At 43.7% G+C, this 21804-nt stretch overlaps 1 protein-coding gene across 1 annotated transcript; it reads left to right on the forward strand.

The window, feature by feature from the left end:
• Positions 1–9820: 9820 nt before the first annotated feature.
• LOC120060801 (transcription factor GATA-5-like) lies at positions 9821–20287 on the forward strand. Its single transcript, XM_039010224.1, has 6 exons — positions 9821–10467; positions 15830–15999; positions 17245–17373; positions 19117–19201; positions 19401–19531; positions 19750–20287. Exons 1-6 carry the CDS (start codon positions 9951–9953, stop codon positions 19867–19869), a joined length of 1152 nt encoding a protein of 383 aa, XP_038866152.1. The 5' UTR covers positions 9821–9950; the 3' UTR covers positions 19870–20287.
• Positions 20288–21804: the final 1517 nt, after the last annotated feature.

A 21804-nucleotide genomic window follows, 5' to 3' on the forward strand; every position in this document is an offset into this window, starting at 1 on the left:
TCACAAAATAGGTTTCTTTGAATCAAAGCAAAAATAATTAGCTACAAAAAATGAAAAAAACTACAGTAAAACATCAACTGTGGTGTTGCTCACCTGGCTTACTGTAAAACATCAACTGTGGTGTTGCTCACCTGGCTTACTGTAAAAACATCAACTGTGGTGTTGCTCACCTGGCTTACTGTAAAAACCAAAACAAAGGGATGATTACTGTACTTCTATATTTCCATCAAACCTGTCTTGTGGATTTGGCCACAGGTTCTCATCCACATCACAATGGATGTTTTCATTAGCCAAACATCTTGGGAAGAAGCTTCTGGCATGGCGAATCCAGGCCTGACACTGGTCTGCCGGGAAGTCATTGCAGGCATCATCCATGGTCTGGAGAAGGGCGGCTTGTTCGTGAGGGCGCCTACAATATACCTCAATTGGGTTCCTCAATTGGGTTTTAGGAAAGGAGAGTATGGGGGTAAGTACAGGGTGGTAAATTGTGGTTGGGCCTGAAACCATGCTTGCACCATTTGAGCATGGTGGAACCTGACATTATCCCACACAATGACATAGGTCATGCCATCTGCTCTACAGACCTAATTTAGCTCATCAAGGAAGGTTACATTCGAACAGCGAATCATGTGGCTGCCTGCAACTCAATATATAGAGTATATAGAGTAGAGAGCTTTAGATGTTGTTCAACCAAACATTAGAACGGGCAAGATGCGTAATTTAAGCAACTTTGACCGTGGTATGATTGTTGATGCCACACATGGTGATTCCAGCATCTCAGAAACAGCTGCCCTCCTGGGATATTTACGCACTACAGTCTCTAGAGTTTACAGAGAATGGTGCGTTAAACAAAACACATTCAGTGAGTAGCAGTTCTGTGGGCAAAAACACCTTGTTAATGAGAGAGGTCAGAGGAGAATGTCCAGACTCATTCAAGCTAACAGAAAGGCCACAAATGCTCAAATTACAGCTGTTTAAAACAGTGGTGTGCAGAATGGCATCTCTTAACGTACAACACCGTGAATAATTCAGGCTGTTGTGGAGGCAAAAGGGGGTCCAACCCAGTACTAGATAGGTGTACCTAATAAAGTGGCCGGTGTACAGTAATGTCAAATCTGAAAACATGGTCTGGAAAAGTGGTACATGGGACCACAGAAACAGTGTCTGATAAAGAATGATGATGAAATATTACATCCATAGATAATGTAGTCCAATTGGTTCATGTTCCACGGTAATTGGTGTCAATGGATCTCATTACCCTGAAACTTTCATGATCTAAACATGGAATATTGTTAGTCAGTTTCCATAATAAAACTATGCATTAGGAGTAACGCAACAGTTACTTATCATTTTGAGCAGTTGAATCAATTGATAATTAGATCATGGTAATGAAATGAATAGACAGTCATTTCAGATGTAATGTGTGAATTTCATTCTGAAATGGTAATACTTTGATGTTAAGTTGTGTCATTTTGAACAGGTGATTTTAGTTCAATGAACAAATGATCTTATATGTGTATTGTATCCAAGCAATTGGAAAAAGTGTTAGAGTTTTGAAAAATTTGCATTTTAATCATCGGTTGTGAGTTTTGTGTCTAGAGTTTTGAAAAATGACATCAAGGTTCCAAAATTAGTGCCAAAGTGATTGTAAAAAAACTGTATGTCAATAAGACCATGATGTTGTGTTGAAATGTAACGTTTAAGCCAACGAGACCATGACCATGATAATTGGGTAAAGAAGTGTGTGCGTGCGTGTGTGTGTGTGTGTGTGCGTGCGTGTGCGTGCGCGTGAGTGCGTGCGCGTGAGTGCGTGTGTGTGTGCGTGCGTGTGTGTGTGTGTGCGTGCGTGTGTGCGTGCGTGCGTGTGTGCGTGTGTGCGGGTGCGCGTGTGCGTGAGTGCGTGCGCGTGAGTGCGTGTGCGTGTGGAGCCCTGCTGAGCCCCAGTACTGCAGTAGAGATAGGGAATGACAGTGTGAAATGAAAAACACACAGATAGGGAAGTGGCAGACCAGCAGACAGGAGCCAGCCTCTCTGTATGCTGTAGATTAGGCTGACTCCTACACCACATTCCCCAGGATGACCAGCCCAGACCCTGCCGTCCTGGCTTCACTGTTCCCCCCAAGACTATGAGAGCCAGGCACAGAGGGAGACGCACGGACAGACAACCATACAACAATCACATAACACAGAAACCATGTTCGGACAGCCACAGCCACATTAATACCACACAGAATCGGACATGAGTAAATATTATTGCACAAAACTAGCATCTGGAGAAATGGTCAGTGGGTGTACTGAATGATGCTCACAGCCACACACACACACACACACACACACACACACACACACACACACACACACACACACACACACACACACACACACACACACACGCACACGCACACATACGTACACACACACACACACACACACACACACACACACACACACACACACACACACACACACACACACACACACACACACACACACACACACACACACACACACACATACACTCCAAAGGGACCTCCCTAGCCCTCAGATGCTGCAGATGTCTTGGTGTCTCTCCAATTGACTATACTGTACTAATCCGTCCATTCATAGACAATAAATACCTCTGGAAATTCCTGAGCTCTCTCTAGGGTAATATAAAAGATGAAGATAAACCCTGAAATTCCATTCAAGGCGAAAGAATGTACGCCACAAATGACAGTGGCAACAAATTTGTAGATGATCAAAGTTGAAAGGCATTAATCAAAAGACCATTTCTCCATGGTGTATAGAGAAACGGAACATTATTAAAATGGACATAAATAACAAATACCTGCTTAAGGATAACCAGAGACTGACCTGGGAACGGGGTAACCAGAGACTGACCAGGGACGGGGTAACCAAAGACTGACCAGGGACGGGATAACCAGAGACTGACAGGGTAACCAGCGACTGACCAGGGACAGAGTAACCAGAGACTGACAGGGGACGGGGTCACCAGAGACTGACTGGGGACGGGGTAACCAAAGACTGACCAGGGACGGGGTAACCAGAGGCTGACCGGGAACGGGGTAACCAGAGACTCACAGAGTAACCAGAGACTGACCGGGGACAGAGTAACCAGAGACTGACCGGGGACAGAGTAACCAGAGACTGACCGGGAAACCAGAGACTGATTCTGGATGGGGTAACCAGAGACTGACCAGGGACGGGGTAACCAGAGACTGAACAGGGACGGGGTAACCAGAGACTGACCAGGGACGGGGTAACCAGAGACTGACTGGGGACGGGGTAACCAGAGACTGACCGGGTAACCAGAGACTGACCGGGAACGGGGTAACCAGCGACTGACCAGGGACGGGGTAACCAGAGACTGACCGGGGACGGGGAAACCAGAGACTGACCAGGGACGGGGTAACCAGAGACTGACTGGGGACGGGGTAACCAGAGACTGACCAGAGACAGGGAAACCAGAGACTGACAGGGTAACCAGCGACTGACCAGGGACAGAGTAACCAGAGACTGACAGGGGACGGGGTCACCAGAGACTGACTGGGGACGGGGTAACCAGCGACTGACCAGGGACAGGGTAACCGGAGACTGACAGGGTAACCAGAGACTGACCGGGTAACCAGAGACTGATCAGGGACAGGGTAACCAGAGACTGATTCGGGGACGGGGTAACCAGAGACTGACCGGGGACGGGGTAACCAGAGACTGACTGGGAACGGGGTAGCCAGAGACTGGCCATGGACGGGGTAACCAGAGACTGACCAGGGACGGGGTAACCAGAGACTGGCCATGGACGGGGTAACCAGAGACTGACCAGGGACGGGGAAACCAGAGACTGACCGGGGACGGGGTAACCAGAGACTGACCGGGGACGGGGTAACCAGTGACTGACCAGGGACGGGGAAACCAGAGACTGACAGGGTAACCAGAGACTGACAGGGAAACCAGAGACTGATTCTGGATGGGGTAACCAGAGACTGACTAGGGATGGGGTAACCAGAGACTGACCAGAGACAGGGTAACCAGAGACTGATTTGGGATGGGGTAACCAGAGACTGACTAGGGACAGGGTAACCAGAGACTGACCAGAGATGGGGTAACCAGAGACTGACCGGGTAACCAGAGACTGACTAGGGACAGGGTAACCAGAGGATGACCAGGGACAGGGTAACCAGAGACTGACCAGGGACGGGGTAACCAGAGACTGACCGGGGACCGGGTAACCCGAGACTGACTAGGGATAGAGTAACCAGAGACTGACTAGGGACAGGGTAACCAGAGACTGACCGGGGACCGGGTAACCCGAGACTGACTAGGGATAGGGTAACCAGAGACTGACCGGGGACTGACCATGGACAGGGTAACCAGAGACTGACCGGGTAACCAGAGACTGAACAGGGACGGGGTAACCAGAGACTGACCGGGGACGGGGTAACCAGAGACTGACCAGGGATAGGGTAACCAGAGACTGACCGGGTAACCAGAGACTGAACAGGGACGGGGTAACCAGAGACTGACTAGGGACAGGGTAACCAGAGACTGACCAGGGACGGGGTAACCAGAGACTGACTAGGGACAGGGTAACCAGAGACTGACCGGACTGACCATGGACAGGGTAACCTGAGACTGACCGGGGACGGGGTAGATCGAGTGCTCTACGGCCCCCTCACCGACCCGTTTGGAGCAGCGTGATGTATAATGAGGCTCGCGCGGAGCAGGCCTCACGAGGCACCTCATTCATAAGAGTCGTATCAGCCTCTCTAGTGTGAGAGGAGATTTACACAGCGCATTAACCCGCCCGTTTAGTTGTCGGTGAAATATTAGGATTATGACAGCTGCAGGCCGAAGAATAATAGAAGGGGAAAAAGGGGCATGTAGGTTCAAGGTTCGCTATAGGGTCACAGGAACAATTGTCATCTTATCCGATGTATTTGATGACGTAATGTTCTACTGCAAGAGTTCTACTCACTGTAAATAATAAAGACCATTCTTTTAAAAGTACGCCTTCATCTTATCTTGTCGTTTCCTATTGTCTTGTATATTGTTGAATTTCAACAATAACTATCGAAATTGAGGAATCAATATCATCTGCTTGGCATCGTAATGGTTACCTGTGTGAGCAGGCATGTAATGGGCCTGCTTTTATCTAATCAACATGTCCAATCACATTTGTTATAAATCGTTAAGGAGAATAGATTAATAAGAGATAAAATATTCATTTGGTTTAGCTGAAAGTGACACCCGCGAAAATGTACACTTGCCCTGAAATGTATAAACTTTTTTTTGTCAATTGAACAAATACATCGAAAGGAAAATGATGAGGGGAGTTGTGTTGTTTATTCCTACAATACATTTATATTTATATTTTTTAATAGTAGCCTAAAAGCAATTCCGTTAACAATGTGAAATGTATTAATATTTTTGTGGTTACAAGTATAGCATAACTCGGATTGCGTTTTTCTAGCTGGAGAAGTAAAATGGTTTATATACATATTTTGACTCACACAAAATGTGTTTTTCAGTACGGAATACTGATTTGGCAATTTAGAATAGAAGCGTTATAAATAGGCCTATTACCTAATGAAATATATCAAATATTTAAATTTGTCTATCATTAGCAGTCGTGAAAATTGATAAAACAATCAAGCACAATCACACTGTCTTGCATGCTCCACATGACCATTTACAGTTAATATCCCACACATTGCAGCATGTTTTCGTTAATATGTCATGCAATGCATTGACGAGTCTGTCTCAAGAGTATCACAATTACACACCCTTTGTTCAAACCATTGATACGTGTTATTTTTCAGATGAACTTTTTCTTAATAATTTCTGGTGGATAGAGCTCGTTACGAAAAAAAATGTAATCGAATATAAATGAACAATGAACATTGTTTTGCCATAGTCAAAATACCATGAATAAAATAAAAATAAACATACTTGCTATACTATTCTACCTCGTGTTCCAGAGTCAACCTGATGACAGGCATTCAGTGAAATCTCCAAATGTTGACAGTCTGAGCTGTTTTAACACTGATTGGTGGCGAATTCGTCACCTGGATCACATGCTCAGAGTAAAGGTCTATTCTATGAGTCTCTTCGTCGGCTACACATATTACTGTAATGTAAACTTGTGTACTTGCTACGTCTCTACCTCCGAAGGTGACGCACGACGCTCGTCCAGACAGTTGGCCCCCTTTGAAGCAGGACGTAGTAAACAGAATTGTTACATTGAGACAACACTCCTACAGTATAAATGGTAAAAGCAGAGCAATGTTTTTGAAACAGCTGAAATGTATAGACATTATCCTAATATTTGAGACTTGTATTATTTAGTGTTTACCTTAAATTGCAGTAACAGTCTGTAACAGTAACAGTTACATTCTGCCATTATTGTAGTAACTGCCGGCTACATTATGGGAGCACATCCCACCACCAGAAACATGTTAAATGTAGATAATAAAAATAGGATATGTATTTTATTTGCAACATTGTGTGTTGATTTTAAAGGTGGCACCTGAGGCTTAGGAGTTTTTCCCTGATATGGTAGTAGGCTAACCTAACCAACTCCGGGCCCTCGTTGAGGCGGGTATGGTTTCCATATAAAACAGCTCGTTGTGGTGAGTTCACTTATACCCACGTTTTCAGTAGCAATTTTCTTTTACCACTTTTAATTATTTGCATTATAGTGATAAAATAAAGCCTGGTTGTAAGGTAGGCCTACGGTACTTTTATATTCGAATGAAAGGACCAATCCTTAATGTTGTGTTACAAATGTTACAACAAGACGGGAAAATAAACCCTTTAATTATCTGTACATGCATGCTTGTGAATTGTTGCATTATTGAATATTGTAATATGTTCTAGAATAACAGTTTTTGTCATTGTTGAATAGTTTGTGCTTACTGGCTAGTGGCCACTGAAACGTATGTGAGCTGAGGATCAAGAATGTCGCGTTGCCAGCCACAACAAAAGGCAAGTATGTCATTTGAATTGAAAAGTAAAATGACGTTTTGTCACCCCGCTCATTACGCGCCTTCATATCTCGTAGTGTGAATAGGGCCTATGATGACAGACATTCAGACGACCAAACCCATCCTTAATTAAAAGACGACTGTAGAAAATTAACAAAGTGATTCAAAGTCACAGGTCGTTGGACCCTCCTCGGTGATAAAAGAAAATACACGTATTGAGTCGAAGACAGACATTAGAGCGTTCCCTGATTGTCTCCTACAGCTCTCTGCGCTCCTGAGGAGCAGGAGGAGTGACTCGACAGTTTAGAACGTCATCGTTTTACACCTCGTTATCATCGGCGACTGCGATCAGCTGTGTCGAAGAGTAAACATTGAGACGAAACACAAGACGGGGGAAAATAAACAGAAACAATCTGGTTCAGAAAATATCATAACTCATTTTCACAAGGACCAACAATTATTTTTTTTACACAAAAGTAAAACCGAACGTGATGTAAATTATCGGGATTTATTTAAACCTAGGCAGGTAGCCTAGTGGTTAGATTGTTGGGCCAGTAACTGAAAGGTTGCCAGATAAAAATCTGTCGTTCTTCCCCTGAACAAGGCAGTTACGCCACTGCTCCTAGGCCGTCGTTGAAAATAAAAATGTCTTCATGACTGACTTGCCTACTTAAATAATATATGTTATTGCCTCGCCGTCATTCACTTGGCCTATATATGAATTATAGTCTACGGATAAGTGCGAAGGTATCGAAATACTGCTATTATACTTGTAATACAACTCCAACTCCAACTAGACTACCTCTAAGCCTAGCGTACGACTAATAATACTCCTCATAGTAATAACTGATTAATAGATGTATTTTAGTTCCGTGTCATACACCAATTGGTGCACAGCCCACGTGGGCTTATAAGATCCTATTTCTTGAAGTATCATGTGCACAAAAACACAGATCAAATTAACATTTGACAATGTAATAATTGACTCATAATCACGGCAAGTACAGCTACCATTTTGTCACATTATACAAGCAATACATAATAACATAAGCACAGCGTGATAATAATGTAATTATCATAGTTAGCCCATTTTAAGGACAGTTTTATTATCCTTAGTAATGAAAGTTACAGTGAGATACCGCGATGCTAGTGGCAGTATTTGTTAGACTCTGCCTTGAGGTATTAAGACTGCTTGATAACCGTCATAATCATAACGATAATCATTTCAGAATATAGATATAACGTTTTCTCGTGGAGGTGGAGTCAATCGTTAACTGACAATAATTACAAATGTCTATAATTAAAGTGATAATTGTTCTATCATCATGCTAAGTTATTGGTCGTATCTCTTATCGCCTCGTTGTTTTTATAGAATTCTCATTCTCATATCTGATCATAAAAAAAACAAGCATAGCTTTCCCTCTCAGAGGAGACATTATTTGTACAGCAAGCTCTGATTTAGCTAAGTTTATGTGTGGCTCGTTTCAAAACACACAGCACTGGTTGAATGATGACCAATCGAAAAAGAAGATGTGCTGCGTAAATTTGACCCGTGTTGATCTTTGTTGTATTAAAAAATTGGCAAGCCTACAGTGTCTGTTTACTTTTCGGTCTTTTATTTATCCTTTCTATTTTATTGTCCGTTACAATAGAAGTATCAAATCATTTATTGGGTTGAATCATTTTAAAACAACCGTAACATTTCAGAAGGAACTGTGACAATTTCGTGAATCTTTCAATTTTAACTTATGTTAATTGTAAAAAATAAAGCACAGCAAATTCTGCAAAAGTGGGTCTCTTCTTCAGATACGATTAATTAAAGCTGGTCTTACGCTTGCCCCCCCTCTGCCCCTCTCCTCCTCCAACTTCTGAGTCCTACCTTGTGCGTCACGTGGTCTAGCCCGTACAAATAACTCCCAGTAAAGTTTTCCAGCAGAGAACTAATCGCAGCTCTATTATATCAGCAATTATCAGCGACGTTAACTATCTTCAGTTACAAAGAAGTGATAGAGAGAGAGAGAGGCTTAGACCATCCGGGAAGTAAGAAATATTTTTTTCCTCGTAAACTTTTCGGCACAAAGGCATTTTGGACATCTTTGTGGGAACCTCAGTCACTTTCGTTGAGTCTCTCTGAGTGAACAAGTTTGCACAAAGCGCTGCTGAATCTGCTCCTCTGGAAAACAGACTTTATCACCCAACCGTTCTTATCTGGTAAGATAATACACAAGTTCTTGGATGAAATTGTATTCCTCCTGCTATCAACGTTTTAATCTGTTTCGCATTACTATTGCTAGAAATATATGCACCCCAGATATGGCTCGCCTATCTATTGTGGTGTTTGATTAGGTTCCTGTTATGATTTAATTACAAAGTGCAAGACGAGTGATCCTCAGGTTAGCTGGGGGTCGCTGATAGTTTGTTATATCTACACGTAAAGATATGGGAAACCATTAGTGTCATTTTAATCCATTACATGTCAATAAGAGTGATACAAATAATATATTACTCTTGTTGTTGAATGTTGATCAATTTGTTTTCTATTTTGAATGTTATTTCTAAAGCCTAACTACCCGTTTAGTTTAGGCATAATTCGTGATATTGTCCACAGATTTACCTAAATAATAACGAAAGTTATTTTAATGGGAAAGGAGCGTATTTTACAAGATATGACGATAGTAGATATAGAACAGGCTATGTCCCAGGTCTAACTGTAGCTGGGCGATGTTTGTTCTGTAATTAGTGCTATGGGTTCCATCTCTCGGCTACAGGACACTTTTGGTGATTGTGGTATGTCCCTTTCATACAGGAACGGATTTATTTGCTTATTATCCGGCGAACTGGATAACGAAAAATCGCCGACGACTCAAGGTGTCCTAGGAGCTGCGTGATAGTGTCTTTACGTCACCCACTTTGTCCCAGGAGTCAAAACCCATATTCTTCCAAATAGGACAAGTATACGGTGTAAGAATGTACCAAAGCCTTGCTATGTCATCCAACCAGTCCCCATACGCACACGATGCAGGGAACTATATTCACCCTTCGGCGAGTTCCCCAGTCTACGTGCCCACTACGAGGGTGCCTGCTATGCTGCAAACCCTGCCGTACTTGCAAACATGCGAGTCCGCCCATCAGTCTCATGGCCTCGGCGGGCATCACGGCTGGTCTCAGTCTGGCGCAGACAGTTCGTCCTTCATTCCAGGCAGCCCCCATCCGCTCCCCGGGTTCTCCTACTCTCACAGCCCGCCAGTAAGCAGCAATAACGGCAGGGACACAGCCTACCAGAATCAGCTAGTGCTTAGTAACGGTGGTCGGGTTGACCACTATGGCAGCACTTTAGTGCGGTCAGTTGGAGGATCGTACTCGAGTCCCTACGCGTATATGAGCCCGGAGATGTCGACCTCTTGGACACCTGGCCACTTTGACAGCGGCATGATCAGTCTTCAGGGACGACAAGGTTGCCTGTCTGGGAGAAGGTCCAGTTTGGGTATGTAACAGTCTTTGATTTTTGTCTGACATTTCCTCTTAAAACAGAAGGGAATTTGTAATATCAAATCATGTAATCCTACTTAATAATGTCCCTTTGTTCTGTGTATGTGTAATGGTGTAATTGGTGAAGGCCACGAATAAAATATATAGCACATGATGAACAGAAAGGAACATCATTAAATGTGTATCCCAGGCCTAGTAACCCTGTAATGGCATATAGGCAGACAAAATATGTAGACCTATATTTTGATAAATATTAATACGATTTTAATAAGATTAAAAGTTGTGGATAATTCACAATTTAATGGGAAAAACTGTTTTTATAACAGTTATTTTTCCGTTTTATAACTTTTGCTAATGAGGCTATTCGTTTGTGTGTCTGTGAAGGCTTACAGAGGCCCGTGCTCTGGTCTCACAATGTATAGCCTTGTTCTTTCTAAAGGTATTTATGGATGCGATTGAGAAGTCCCATTGTATGTGGTTAATTCTTCCATCGATTGAGAAGTCCCATTGTATGTGGTTAATTCTTCCATCGATTGAGAAGTCCCATTGTATGTGGTTAATTCTCCCATCGATTGGACTCAGTCACTGTGATTCAATCAACCTTCAAAAAAGAAAGATCTTTGGAAGCTTTCACAATACACATTCTTTAAAAGAGATGTTGCTAAAATCAGTTACTTGAGGTGCTAATTGAATCCCAACCAACAGTCCGTTTTATTTTCTAGTGTTTTGATGATCAATACACACTCACTAGTGGAAACCGTCCAATTGTCGCCTTGATCAGACAGAAAGGCCTATTTGGAAATGGCTCTAAGATACACGTTCAGTAAGCAGTCAACACGTCCTTTGATGGTCGAAAATCCAGAATGTTCTGAAGTGGTATTTTCACCTGTTGCATGGATATAAGGACGCAGTTCATTTCTAGGCCATAGCGCATTCCATGTTATTAACAATACACACTATATGTTTCTTTATTACTTCGTTTCACATCAAACAGGAACGAATTTTCATCCTGGTGAAAATATTCCGTTATTTTTTATTTATTTTGGATCGACAGTTATTCGATTTGCTAACTTGTTGAATCTTAACGATAAGTGTGTGTGTGTGTGTGTGTGTGCGTGTGTGTGTGTGTGTGTGGGTTTAGATATCTACCCCAAGTCTGGTTCACTAGACTGTGTTGTCAATATTTTCGATATGGCACTTTGATATCTCATGGCACATTTACGCATAAGGAAAACATTTAGCGTGATAAAAACAGTCATTATTGTTACTTAAAAAAAAATATATTGTTATTATTGTTATCAATGTTACTGTTGTTGTTTTTATCTATTTATGCTATTTCAATATGTGAATAAGGAATTCGAGCGATTAATTGTAGGAGGCCGTCGAGTGTCAGTAGCTTGAATGATATGGGGACCTCTTGATCCGTAACACTGATAGGGCCCCATTAACATTCCACCGTCTGCGCCCTGTGCCCCGCCAGCAAGCCGCCCTAATAGATACGTCTGTGACCCTCTCTCCATATTGATACATTCGGTTTAGTTCTCTTTTCATCAGAAGAGGGTTTTAAATTCCTCTTGAGCGAGCTAAGAGGGGGGAACATTTTTCAGGCGTTGGCGCTTTATGTCCACCAATACAGGTTTACAAACATCAAAGATGCTGGCACATTCTGTCCACCAATACAGGTTTACAAACATCAAAGATGCTGGCACATTCTGTCCACCAATACAGGTTTACAAACATCAAAGATGCTGGCACATTCTGTCCACTGATCTGTGTTTACAAACATCAAAGATGCTGGCACATTCTGTCCACCAATACAGGTTTACAAACATCAAAGATGCTGGCACATTCTGTCCACTGATCTGTGTTAACAAACATCAAGGATGCTGGCGTGTTCTGTCCACTGATCTGTGTTAACAAACATCAAGGATGCTGGCGTGTTCTGTCCACTGATCTGTGTTAACAAACATCAAGGATGCTGGCGTGTTCTGTCCACTGATCTGTGTTAACAAACATCAAGGATGCTGGCGTGTTCTGTCCACTGATCTGTGTTAACAAACATCAAGGATGCTGGCGTGTTCTGTCCACTGATATGTGTTTACAAACATCAAGGATGCTGGCGTGTTCTGTCCACTGATCTGTGTTTACAAACATCAAAGATGCTGGCGTGTTCTGTCCACTGATCTGTGTTAACAAACATCAAGGATGCTGGCGTGTTCTGTCCACTGATCTGTGTTAACAAACATCAAGGATGCTGGCGTGTTCTGTCCACTGATCTGTGTTAACAAACATCAAGGATGCTGGCGTGTTCTGTCCACTGATCTGTGTTAACAAACATCAAGGATACTGGCGTGTTCTGTCCACTGATCTGTGTTAACAAACATCAAGGATGCTGGCGTGTTCTGTCCACTGATCTGTGTTTACAAACATCAAGGATGCTGGCGTGTTCTGTCCACTGATCTGTGTTAACAAACATCAAGGATGCTGGCGTGTTCTGTCCACTGATCTGTGTTAACAAACATCAAGGATGCTGGCGTGTTCTGTCCACTGATCTGTGTTTACAAACATCAAGGATGCTGGCGTGTTCTGTCCACTGATCTGTGTTAACAAACATCAAGGATGCTGGCGTGTTCTGTCCACTGATCTGTGTTTACAAACATCAAGGATGCTGGCGTGTTCTGTCCACTGATCTGTGTTTACAAACATCAAGGATGCTGGCGTGTTCTGTCCACTGATCTGTGTTTACAAACATCAAGGATGCTGGCGTGTTCTGTCCACTGATCTGTGTTAACAAACATCAAGGATGCTGGCGTGTTCTGTCCACTGATCTGTGTTAACAAACATCAAGGATGCTGGCGTGTTCTGTCCACTGATCTGTGTTAACAAACATCAAGGATGCTGGCGTGTTCTGTCCACTGATCTGTGTTAACAAACATCAAGGATGCTGGCGTGTTCTGTCCACTGATCTGTGTTAACAAACATCAAGGATGCTGGCGTGTTCTGTCCACTGATCTGTGTTAACAAACATCAAGGATGCTGGCGTGTTCTGTCCACTGATCTGTGTTTACAAACATCAAGGATGCTGGCGTGTTCTGTCCACTGATCTGTGTTAACAAACATCAAGGATGCTGGCGTGTTCTGTCCACTGATCTGTGTTAACAAACATCAAGGATGCTGGCGTGTTCTGTCCACTGATCTGTGTTAACAAACATCAAGGATGCTGGCGTGTTCTGTCCACTGATCTGTGTTAACAAACATCAAGGATGCTGGCGTGTTCTGTCCACTGATCTGTGTTAACAAACATCAAGGATGCTGGCGTGTTCTGTCCACTGATCTGTGTTAACAAACATCAAGGATGCTGGCGTGTTCTGTCCACTGATCTGTGTTAACAAACATCAAGGATGCTGGCGTGTTCTGTCCACTGATCTGTGTTAACAAACATCAAGGATGCTGGCGTGTTCTGTCCACTGATCTGTGTTTACAAACATCAAGGATGCTGGCGTGTTCTGTCCACTGATCTGTGTTTACAAACATCAAGGATGCTGGCGTGTTCTGTCCACTGATCTGTGTTTACAAACATCAAGGATGCTGGCGTGTTCTGTCCACTGATCTGTGTTTACAAACATCAAGGATGCTGGCGTGTTCTGTCCACTGATCTGTGTTAACAAACATCAAGGATGCTGGCGTGTTCTGTCCACTGATCTGTGTTTACAAACATCAAGGATGCTGGCGTGTTCTGTCCACTGATCTGTGTTAACAAACATCAAGGATGCTGGCGTGTTCTGTCCACTGATCTGTGTTAACAAACATCAAGGATGCTGGCGTGTTCTGTCCACTGATCTGTGTTAACAAACATCAAGGATGCTGGCGTGTTCTGTCCACTGATCTGTGTTAACAAACATCAAGGATGCTGGCGTGTTCTGTCCACTGATCTGTGTTAACAAACATCAAGGATGCTGGCGTGTTCTGTCCACTGATCTGTGTTAACAAACATCAAGGATGCTGGCGTGTTCTGTCCACTGATCTGTGTTAACAAACATCAAGGATGCTGGCGTGTTCTGTCCACTGATCTGCGTTTACAAACATCAAGGATGCTGGCGTGTTCTGTCCACTGATCTGTGTTAACAAACATCAAGGATGCTGGCGTGTTCTGTCCACTGATCTGTGTTAACAAACATCAAGGATGCTGGCGTGTTCTGTCCACTGATCTGTGTTAACAAACATCAAGGATGCTGGCGTGTTCTGTCCACTGATCTGTGTTAACAAACATCAAGGATGCTGGCGTGTTCTGTCCACTGATCTGTGTTAACAAACATCAAGGATGCTGGCGTGTTCTGTCCACTGATCTGTGTTAACAAACATCAAGGATGCTGGCGTGTTCTGTCCACTGATCTGTGTTAACAAACATCAAGGATGCTGGCGTGTTCTGTCCACTGATCTGTGTTTACAAACATCAAGGATGCTGGCGTGTTCTGTCCACTGATCTGTGTTTACAAACATCAAGGATGCTGGCGTGTTCTGTCCACTGATCTGTGTTTACAAACATCAAGGATGCTGGCGTGTTCTGTCCACTGATCTGTGTTTACAAACATCAAGGATGCTGGCGTGTTCTGTCCACTGATCTGTGTTTACAAACATCAAGGATGCTGGCGTGTTCTGTCCACTGATCTGTGTTTACAAACATCAAGGATGCTGGCGTGTTCTGTCCACTGATCTGTGTTTACAAACATCAAGGATGCTGGCGTGTTCTGTCCACTGATCTGTGTTAACAAACATCAAGGATGCTGGCGTGTTCTGTCCACTGATCTGTGTTAACAAACATCAAGGATGCTGGCGTGTTCTGTCCACTGATCTGTGTTTACAAACATCAAGGATGCTGGCGTGTTCTGTCCACTGATCTGTGTTAACAAACATCAAGGATGCTGGCGTGTTCTGTCCACTGATCTGTGTTAACAAACATCAAGGATGTCTTAACTTATGTCCTTCATGTCTGGATTCATCATTTATTTTACATGATTTCAATGTATCCAAAAAATACAAAACCTACCAAAGAACAACATTTTTACCCAATATACAAATAGGCACACACATAGAACTTCAAAAACACAACAGGCCTAAATTGTATGGCATAGTCTATAAACTCTCAATTTACTAAAGTATCTTGGAAATAATATTATGTCCAAATTTACAGAATAATGCAATTTAACTCAAGGTGATGACGATGGGTATTTTCATAGCTAGTTTCAGCCTTGTTCATGTTTTTCATCATGTGACACAGCCTACATTACAACCAACCCAACACCACCTAGGCTACAGATAATATTAAAACTCTATAATTCGGCTGCATCATATTACAGACATGTCAGAGGAGTTCCCGGGAGAAGGGCGCGAGTGCGTAAACTGCGGCTCCATCTCCACTCCTCTGTGGCGGCGGGATGGTACCGGGCACTACCTCTGCAATGCCTGCGGACTGTACCACAAGATGAACGGAATCAACAGACCGCTCATCAAACCACAGAAACGCCTGGTAAGCACCATTGCGTTATTTGTATGTTCATAAAATGTGTATGAAGGTAACATAACTTCTAAGTAGGTTTCCTCCTAGGTTTCCTCCTAGGTTTCCTCCTAGGTTTCCTCCTAGGTTTCATCCTGCCTTCTAGTGAGTTTTTCCAGGTCAGTGTGCTTCTGCCGCTGCATTGCTTGCTGTTTGGGGTTTTAGGCTGGGTATCTGTATAGCGCTTTGTGACAAAACTGCTGATGTAAAAAGGGATTTATAAAATACATTTGATTGATTGAATTGTGTCTTATTATTCACATGTACAGTATATTTTACAATAGTCAATGTGGACTTCAGTATGGATGTTTAAGAATATTTTGGTCACTAAATGTATTGATTTGGTTTAGAGAAAAACCGTCTTAGGCAGATGGTAGTTTCTTCTAGGTCCAACCCGTTAACCCAGGTATTGGAGGAACAAGAGTGTGAGGTAGAGGGCCAGTCTGTTCCTTCAGAAGGTCAGTGTAGTAGACTGTCTCTTTCCCAGGCAGGAACCAGCCTCTCAGAGCCAGCAGCTGCTGTGAATTACCATGGCCAGCCTAGCTCAGTTCAGCTCAGCTCAGCTCAGCTCAGCTCAGCCTGGCCTGTTTCTGTTTTTATTTGTCCTTCAGTGACCTTGCCCTTGGGTTGTCTGTTTTTAGCCAGATCTGTACTAGGCGGAGAGAACAAAAACTACTGTGTGTTTCTGCAGAGAAATCTCACTTGTGTCCAATAACAAGCTGATAGATAGAGAGGCGAGGCAGGTTCAGCCAGGTGTGCTGAGGGCTCAGCCAGGTGTGCTGAGGGCTCAGTCCAGTGCTATGTGAAACATTTCTCATGTCTTTAGCAGTACACTACATGTTTGGTCTCATCATGGACACTATGGAGGCATCGTGTATATACGACGCACTACACTTACAGCGAATGGGTAGTTTACCCCCCCAAAAATCGATCACATCTTATAAACAACTAAAAATAACATTATACGACAGAGTCCATGGAGTCAGCAATGCAAGATAAAAACAATTTTTTGGGGGGGGCTGAACTATCCTTTTAAGGTGCTAGTTCCCAACACCTGTCAATACAATCCACCAGGGGCCGACTGGCCATCTAACACTAAACATACACTTGTCATCTTCAGCTGGATTTGTCCTTGGTCCAATTATCTCTCAGTATAATGTTTTGAGTTATGTGATGGAATAGTCTGGTTATTGACAGCTTGTCTTCTCCGTGTGTTAGCAGACCACATCTCGCCGGGCCGGCCTGTGCTGCACCAACTGTCACACCAGCACCACCACGCTGTGGCGTCGCAGTGCGGAGGGAGAGCCTGTCTGCAACGCCTGTGGCCTGTACATGAAACTACATGGGGTAGACAACACACACACACACACACACCATACACACACACACACACACACACACCATTCAGACACACACACACACACACACCATTCAGACACACAAAAACACACACACGCACACACCATACACACACACACACACACACACACACACACACACACACACACACACACACACACACACACACACACACACACACACACACACACACACCATTCAGACACACACACACACACACACACGCACACACCATACAGACACACACATACACACACACCATTCAGACACACAACATAACCAACCCTTAGCAGCCTGGCAGTGCAGTGTGGTCACGTAACTAACCCTTAGCAGGCTGGCAGTGCAGTATGGGTCACGTTCCAACCCTTAGCAGGCTGGCAGTGCAGTGTGGGTCACATAACCAACCCGTAGCAGCCTGGCAGTGCAGTGTGGGTTACGTAACCAACCCTTATTAGCCTGGCAGTGCAGTGTGGGTCACGTCACTAACCCCTAGCAGTCTGGCAGTGCAGTGTGGGTCACCTAACTAACTCTTAGCAGCCTGGCAGTGCAGTGTGGGTTACATAACCAACCCTAAGCAGCCTGGCTGTGCAGTGTGGGTCTGGTAACCAACCCTTAGCAGATTGGCAGTGCAGTGTGGGTCACGTAACTAACCCCTAGCAGTCTGGCAGTGCAGTGTGGGTTACATAACTAACCCTTAGCAGCCTGGCAGTTCAGTTTGGGTCATGTAACCAACCCCTTTCAGCCTGGCAGTGCAGTGTGGGTCAAGTAACTAACCCTAAGCAGCCTGGCAGTTCAGTGTGGGTCATGTAACCAACCCCTTTCAGCCTGGCAGTGCAGTGTGGGTCACGTAACTAACCCTTAGCAGCCTGGCAGTGCAGTGTGGGTCATGTAACCAACCCTCAGCAGCCTGGCAGTGCAGTGTTGGTCACATAACCAACTCTTAGAGGCCTGGCAGTGCAGTGTGGGTCACGTAACCAACCCTTAGCAGGCTGGCAGTGCAGTGTGGGTCACGTAACCAACCCTTAGCAGCCTGGCAGTGCAGTGTGGGTCACGTAACCAACCCTTATTAGCCTGGCAGTGCAGTGTGGGTCACGTCACTAACCCCTAGCAGTCTGGCAGTGCAGTGTGGGTCACCTAACTAACTCTTAGCAGCCTGGCAGTGCAGTGTGGGTTACGTAACCAACCCTAAGCAGCCTGGCTGTGCAGTGTGGGTCTGGTAACCAACCCATAGTAGCCTGGCAGTGCAGTGTGGTTCACGTAACCAACCCTTAGCAGCCTGGCAGTGCAGTGTGGGTCACGTAACCAACCCTTATTAGCCTGGCAGTGCAGTGTGGGTCACGTTACTAACCCCTAGCAGTCTGGCAGTGCAGTGTGAGTCACCTAACTAACTCTTAGCAGCCTGGCAGTGCAGTGTGGGTCACGTAACCAACCCCTTTCAGCCTGGCAGTGCAGTGTGGGTCACGTAACCAACCCCTTTCAGCCTGGCAGTGCAGTGTGGGTTACGTAACCAACCCGTAGCAGCCTGGCCGTGCAGTGTGGGCAGCATATTATTTGTGTGAAAGCTTACCAAGGTCATCGTGGTTGTTCTTATCAAAAGATACAGGTGGGAAGAAAGGGTCAGTGTGTGTTCGAGGTAAGCTTTCCTTTGTTACAACTTGGATCTAAATTCTTGTCCTCTCCTCCTCCTCCTCCTCTTCCTCCTCCTCCTCATCCTCCTCCTCCTCCTCTCAGATCCCCAGACCAATGGCCATGAAGAAGGAAAGCATTCAGACAAGGAAACGGAAACCTAAGATGCCGAAGTCCAAAACCTCAACAGGTAAGAATGAAAAACGGAAGGAGAGAGAATGTGTGAAGTTTAGACAGGTTGATGAAAGTTTGCATCTGTGTGTAAGAGAGAAGGGAGCGGAATAACCGACCCATATAAAATCCTATTGATATCTTATATCGGTCTGATCCTATTTGTACCTGTCACTCACTCACTGTCACTCACTCACCCATCTGTCTGTGTTCTTCAGGAGAGTCTTCAGCATCAGGCACCAACTCCCCGTTCTCCCTGTCTGTCTCAGAACATGCCTCTACTGTAAAGAGTGAACCCAACATGGCTCCCTCCCCCCACACCAGACAGGCCGTAGCCTCTATGTCCAAGGTAAGCCCTCTGTATTCCAGTATCCTTTCACTGCTACAGTACTATCTTCAACGAATACCGTATGATACGCTTTCAATGTTCACTGCCCAAAAATTATATGGCAGTAATGAGAATTCCATATTTGATGTTCACTTAATTTTAGCCCACATAAGATCCTAGTTCCTAGGCCTTATTGTTATTGTGCTCTGTCATTTACATATCTAATTCTTTCTCTGAAGGCTTCATCACATCTGGACAGTGCAGGATCAGGACATGTGGACATCAAGTATGAGGACTACCCCTTCACTCCTGCGTCTATCGCCCCACAGAACTCCTGGTGTGCTCTGTCTCAGGCGTGAGCTAGCTAGACCACAGTTCACTTGGACCGGGTCCTGGGCCTGGACCCAGCTTAGCTCAGCTCACTGTGGATAAGATAGACTTGTGAAGAGAACTACCTGTTATTGACTAACTCTTTTTCCCGTGGATGGAGGAACGGAAAAACAGAAGGAAGCGACGGCAATCAAGGGGAATGTATTTGTGGCTACTATCAATACTATTTCTAGTTGTTGTTGTTGTTGTTGTTGTCTTTATTGTTGTTGTCTTTATTGTTGTTGTCATTATTGATATTTTGCTGAGTTCACCATTGCAGTTTTATATGGTGTTTCAAGAAATAACCAGAAAGAGTTCAATAAGTTATTACAGAGTGTTAAAGGGATACTTAAAGGGATTTTTCAATGAAGCCCTTTATCTACTGACCCAGAGTCAGATGAAGCCCTTTATCTACTGACCCAGAGTCAGATGAAGCCCTTTATCTACTGACCCAGAGTCAGATGAAGCCCTTTATCTACTGACCCAGAGTCAGATGAAGCCCTTTATCTACTGACCCAGAGTCAGATGAAGCCCTTTATCTACTGACCCAGAGTCAGATGAGGTCCTTTATCTACTGACCCAGAGTCAGATGAACCCCTATATCTACTGAACCCAGAGTCAGATGAAGCCCTTTATCTACTGACCCAGAGTCAGATGAAGCCCTTTATCTACTGACCCAGAGTCAGATGAAGCCCTTTATCTACTGACCCAGAGTCAGATGAGGTCCTTTATCTACTGACCCAGAGTCAGATGAACCCCTATATCTACTGAACCCAGAGTCAGATGAAGCCCTTTATCTACTGAACCCAGAGTCAGATGAAACCCTTTATCTACTGAACCAGAGTCAGATGAAGCCCTTTATCTACTGACCCAGAGTCAGATGAACCCATGGATACCATTTTTATGGCTCTGTGTCCATTATGAAGAAAGTTAGAGGTAGTTTCACGAGCCAATGGAAATTAGCGTTAGCGCAATGACTGGAAGTCTATGGTATCTGCTAGCATGTAGAGACATACAATTGGTATCCACGAGTTCATCTGACTCTGTGGAAACAGATAAAGAGCTTCATTGCCAAAATCCAGAAGTATCCCTTTAAACACAAAACCCGGATGGACAAAAAATGCAAGTGTTTTATTACCTCTGAACGTGTTTCATTACTGCCGTGTAGATGGTTAACTTTCATAGAAACATTATTTATGTTGAGATAAGAATCATCATGAAACACCAAAGACAACATGTCAAATCCCAGAAGTCCCTTCACCTTCTCAGAATGTTTTGTATGTTTCAAGGTATGACGTCAAAAATAGGAAGTATACATTTACATGTGTTTTGTATGTAATGAATTACGTATGTTGTTCATTTTAACAAACGATGCAAATATATTCATTTCTATTTTATCAGATAGGTTAAAAGTAGCTAAATACTTTTTTAAATTTTATTTTAGACGTCGCATCTGCATCCTGAATCAGATTCCTATATTTCCAAAACCACTGTTCTATTAGTTAAAATTTTAACAATGTATCGTCTGATCATTTAACGTGCAATTACTTCATTTTCAAAAATGTAAGACAAAGAAAAATATAACTTTTATGTTAATTATTCTGAATATGCTATTCAAATTTTATTTGCTGTATTTTTTGGTTTGTTGTTGAAATATAAGGGAGTTCTATTTGTATTTCATAACGTACAATTGTAATATTCAGGGACTTGAGTCTAATTATACTTTTTTAGCTGTTTTAACCAGGTCTGAGAGTCTCTCTGGTTTTGCAATGCTCTTTGAAATCTGTTTAGTTTAATAAACCGATAAAATTTATTGTTTTGTGTTTTTATGAAAAGTGATTTTAAAGAAATTGGGGAAACAAATCCACTTTTATTTTAATATTTGACCCTTTAAGGATTTCTTTGTGCATGATCTGCCAACCTAA

The sequence above is a fragment of the Salvelinus namaycush genome, chromosome 16 (assembly GCF_016432855.1).
Source record: "Salvelinus namaycush isolate Seneca chromosome 16, SaNama_1.0, whole genome shotgun sequence".
In the NCBI taxonomy this organism is placed as follows: Eukaryota; Metazoa; Chordata; class Actinopteri; order Salmoniformes; family Salmonidae; genus Salvelinus; species Salvelinus namaycush.